The 4,588-nt window shown below is 37.0% G+C and overlaps 1 protein-coding gene across 2 annotated transcripts; it reads left to right on the top strand.

Moving 5' to 3' along the window:
• The first annotated feature begins 1,144 nt into the window (after positions 1 to 1,144).
• Positions 1,145 to 4,260, top strand: LOC120121080 (MLO-like protein 1). Of its 2 annotated transcripts, none has more exons than XM_039140551.1 (14): positions 1,145 to 1,344; positions 1,416 to 1,473; positions 1,593 to 1,822; positions 1,909 to 2,025; positions 2,123 to 2,183; positions 2,350 to 2,444; positions 2,531 to 2,605; positions 2,703 to 2,791; positions 2,988 to 3,037; positions 3,207 to 3,247; positions 3,339 to 3,548; positions 3,643 to 3,710; positions 3,821 to 3,876; positions 3,965 to 4,260. In XM_039140551.1, exons 1-14 carry the CDS (start codon positions 1,228 to 1,230, stop codon positions 4,180 to 4,182), a joined length of 1,485 nt encoding a protein of 494 aa, XP_038996482.1. In that variant the 5' UTR covers positions 1,145 to 1,227; the 3' UTR covers positions 4,183 to 4,260. The 2 variants fall into 2 exon arrangements, with proteins under 2 accessions (XP_038996482.1, XP_038996481.1); XM_039140550.1 differs by having other exon boundaries at positions 3,821 to 3,881; positions 3,970 to 4,260.
• The last annotated feature ends 328 nt before the right edge of the window (positions 4,261 to 4,588 follow it).

The raw sequence follows: 4,588 nt of genomic DNA, 5'->3' as shown, positions 1-4,588 counted from the left end.
AAACTTATATTCTTAATTATTTTGTCTAATAATATTTTTAGTTCTTATTAATTTAAGTTTTATTCCTTTCAAATTTTAGATTAATTTTTTTGAATTAATCTTAATTTTAAAATTAAATAATTTAACCACTCTTGTTACTTAATCCTAATTTAATCTCCAATCAGTATTTATAATAGCATTTAGATTCATACGATAATAATCATGAAATGTAAAGAGGAATATTCTTTTTGAAGGTTACAAGTTCAAACAATCGTGTTTATATATGCGTGTGCGTTGTCAATAATTGTCCCAAACTATAGAAAAAATTATGAAACGTATTCATCTCTAGATTTTGAACAACAATAGTAAAACATAAAATCGATATATGATCACGTGGTTTTGATTATAAGATAGTATATTCAGAATTGGTAACGTGTATATCTAGGGATGGACACTCAACCTGAATCCGACGGGTTCCGACCCGATCGGGTCGGATTTTTTTTTTAAAAAATCGGGTTCAGGTCAGGTCGGGTTTTTTAAGTGTGATATTCGGGTCGTGTCGGGTTCGAGTTTAGGATGAAAAATACCCGACCCAACCCAAAAAAATATAATTTTACCTTATATATTTAGGAATAATTACAATAATACCTCTCTCTATATACTTTTTTTCAATTAAGTCGTTGTTTTTATTGAATAAAAATAATTTTTTTATTATTTCGGATCGGGTCGGATCGGATTTCTAGGTCATATATTCGGTCGGTCGGTTGAAATCTTTTTTGTCGGGTCGGGTCTCGAGTGGAGGCTCTCTTGTTCTAGGGTTGGGTGGACCAAAAACCTAACCCAACCATACCTATGACAATCCCTATGTATATCTAGCAAACGCAATTACTCGATGAGTTCATTTTGTATAATTTATATTTAATTTTTTTATTGAATTAATCTATGAATTATTGAGATAACATTAATAGGTTATTGGAGACGAGGCCGGCTCCTTACAAAGCCTTGAGTCTTTGTAAACATCTTTATAAGCATACGCGTGAAACGCGTTAATTTGAACGTGAATTGCACTAATGAGAAACCATTTTGGAAACGAACAATAATGCACAATATATATTAATTATATTGCTAATTAACAACTCATCAGAATCTCCATTGTCCTCTTTTTCAGCTGTTACTCGTTCACGTTCCATTTACATACAAAACCAACACAAGAGGAAGAAGAAGAAGAAGAAAACAGTGTTGGGAATTATGTCTGAAGGAGGAACAACCTTGGAATACACTCCGACATGGGTGGTGGCTGTCGTCTGCTTCGTCATTGTCTTCATTTCCCTTGCTGTTGAAAGACTCCTCCATTTCCTCGGCAAGGTATGTTTCCATTTCTGCATTTGTCTGTGTGTGTGCTTGATGAATTGTCTCAATGACCATTTGGTTTTCAGTACTTGAAGAAGAGAAATCAGAAGCCTCTCTTTGAGGCCTTGCAGAAGATCAAAGAAGGTATGTGAAGTTGTAACACTCTAAAAAAATGGAGTCGGATTTTGGGTTTCGTGTCGTATCGGTTGTCGATATCATATATGCATACATGATAAATGTTTTTGTGTGCTTGTGGATTGCAGAGTTGATGTTGCTGGGATTCATATCACTGTTGCTGACAGTATTCCAAGATAGGATTAACAAAATCTGTATGTCAAGTGATTTGGCTGATCGATGGCTGCCTTGTCGGGAGAAGAAAGAAGTAACCAAAGAACACTTCCAGACCCTTTTTTCCTCCTTTTTTCCCGGAGGTATCGGACGTCGTCTTCTCGCCGAAGCTTCCGATCCCGCTGTTGCCTACTGTGCTGCTAAGGTACCCCTTTTTTACTGCTAGCAATTCTGGAACTTGAATGGAACCGTGTGCTTTATTAACAGCAAATGTGTCCAATTTCAATATAGGGGAAAGTTCCATTGTTATCGACCACGGCATTGCACCATCTACATATACTCATCTTTGTGCTGGCGGTCGTACATGTGACTTTCTGTGCTCTAACCATTGTTTTCGGAAGCACAAAGGTATGTTTCCCCCATTAAGTTACTCTGATTCTGATGCCATGTATAACGCTACTGCTTTCTGTTTCCTACTGACATGTACTTTTATGTATGATTCAAGATCCATCAATGGAAACGTTGGGAGGAAATTGCTAAGGATATGGAATACGATCCGACCGGAGGTACTGAATATTCTATTGCTAACACCTAAACTTTTATATATCTGAATCAATGGCCATTCGGATATACTTGTATGATATGCTTATCTTTTATCAACAATGCAGCACTGAGATTCTTCAAAACTTTTAACTTCTATAGCTTTTTTGTGATGAAAATGTCACTTTGCAGTTGTGAAAACAAAGATCACCCAGGTCCAAGAACATGATTTTATACGGAATCGGTTCCTCGGCATCGGAAAGAATTCAGAGCTACAAGGATGGGTGGTAAGTCAAGATCTTCTTGTCGTGATCATCTAACTCTTTGGTATAATAACACAGTAACAATTTTTATGACTTTGATTTTCTTTCAGTATTCTTTTTTCAAGCAGTTCTATGGATCTGTGACGAAATCAGATTATATAACACTAAGACTAGGTTTCATCATGGTAAGTTAATCGAATTAACCTTATTCTGTTCCTTTTTTTATTCATTTTTAATGCATCAATTCTCTTCCCTCAACTCCTACAATATTTCTTCGATTAGACTCATTGCAGGGGAAATCCAAAGTTTAATTTTCACAACTACATGATGCGTGCTCTTGAAGCCGATTTCAAGAAAGTCGTCGGGATAAGGTCAGTTTATGATAAAAGACGCTAACTGCAGTTTTCTTGGCTCCTACACTTCAATCAAATAGTTCAATATATGCTTAGCCTCGTAAGCATTTATGTCATTGCTCACCTATGGTGAAGATTGATGCTTTCTCTATGTTTCTATTCATCAACATATATCAGATGCTAAACTTTCATTTCATCAATCACTTACCTGCAGTTGGTATCTTTGGGCATTTGTTGTCATCTTCCTGTTGCTGAATTTCGTCGGTAAGTTACCGAACTTATTCAAATTTTCGCCGCAAGTCTTGTTCTTAGATATATGCACTTGTCACTTGATGAGGCAAGAACTATGGTGCTAGTTACTGGTTTCATGTTTGAATCAGCCAGTGAAGACTGTTAATTTTGACTAGAAAGCGAATTTCGGTTCCTTTCGCAGGTTGGCATACGTATTTTTGGATAGCATTCATTCCCTTCATTGTGAGTGATTCAAATAAACACTTATTGTACCATGTTGAATCAGCTATGCAGGTGTATTAGAGTATTTGACAATGGTTTTCCCCTTTGGCAGCTTTTGCTTGCTGTTGGCACCAAGTTGGAGCATATAATCACACAACTAGCTCAAGAGGTAGCCGAGAAACACATAGTGGTGGAAGGGGAGCTGGTGGTTCAACCCTCGGATAACCATTTCTGGTTCAACCGGCCACGACTCGTTCTCCGCCTCATTCACATCATCCTCTTCCAAAATTCTTTCGAAATGGCCTTTTTTGCCTGGATATGGGTAAAATACACAATGTCCTTGCAACATTACCAACATGTCATTCACTCGTTCTCCATATATTCAGTAAATAACAACCTTTTCTTCTTCCATTCAGGTCCAATATGGTTTCCACTCATGCATGATGGGTCAAGTTCGTTTCATTATCCCCAGACTAATCATAGGGTATGAACATAACAAAAGAAACTCGGTTTCAACTCGATTCTTCTCCTTGTTTCAGATAATACATTCAACGTTCAAGCACTATTAACATGATCTTATTCGGTCGTTATTAGGGTATTCGTTCAGTTCGTGAGCGGTTATAGTACCCTGCCCCTATATGCATTTGTCACGCAGGTAAGCATTCTTTATGAACTACAATAACCAGAACAGGAGAAGCTGTTTTCTTCTGTGAACTGATGCAAATCTTGGGATTAATTCACAGATGGGAAGTTCGTATAAGAAGGCAATATTCGAGGAACATATTCGCGAAGGGCTGGTCGGTTGGGCGAAGAAGGCGAAGAAAAAGAATAAGGGCATCGGTTTCAAAAGGTCATCCAATGAGTCTAAACAAGTTGGTCCCAAGGAGGAGTCTCCATTGGTATTCGAGATGCAGAAGGTTAATGCAAAGGAGTCATCATCTTCATCTCCAGTATGAGGATGAAACTTGTAGAGATTGGATCAAAGTTAACTGGAATATACAGAAATTGACATTTTGCAGCCTTATAGATTTGTGTGGGGGTTTATATATGAAGTTATCATAGCTCTCATATAATTTTGAAACAGCTAGTTCAGTAACCAGCTGCATTGATAAGAAATTTCTTTTTCTAATATATGTTTTACGTTTTATGTTCGGAGTTTGTGATTATCTTGTTTAACAATGTCGTATCTAAGAGTAAAACATGTCACACCCCAATCACGATCCGATCCATTCAAAGAACAGATTCAGAGCAGCACATTAGATCACAAGACAACCACCAATCGACCAGAAACAACTTACAAAGCTATGTTCTTTTTTAAAATTATGAAAGATAGATGTTGAAAGTACCATGAACTGAAACACT

Source organism: Hibiscus syriacus, unplaced genomic scaffold (assembly GCF_006381635.1).
Source record: "Hibiscus syriacus cultivar Baekdansim isolate YM2019G1 unplaced genomic scaffold, ASM638163v2 tig00110356_pilon, whole genome shotgun sequence".
Taxonomy (NCBI): Eukaryota; Viridiplantae; Streptophyta; class Magnoliopsida; order Malvales; family Malvaceae; genus Hibiscus; species Hibiscus syriacus.
This window is presented reverse-complemented; position numbering and strand designations above follow the sequence as displayed.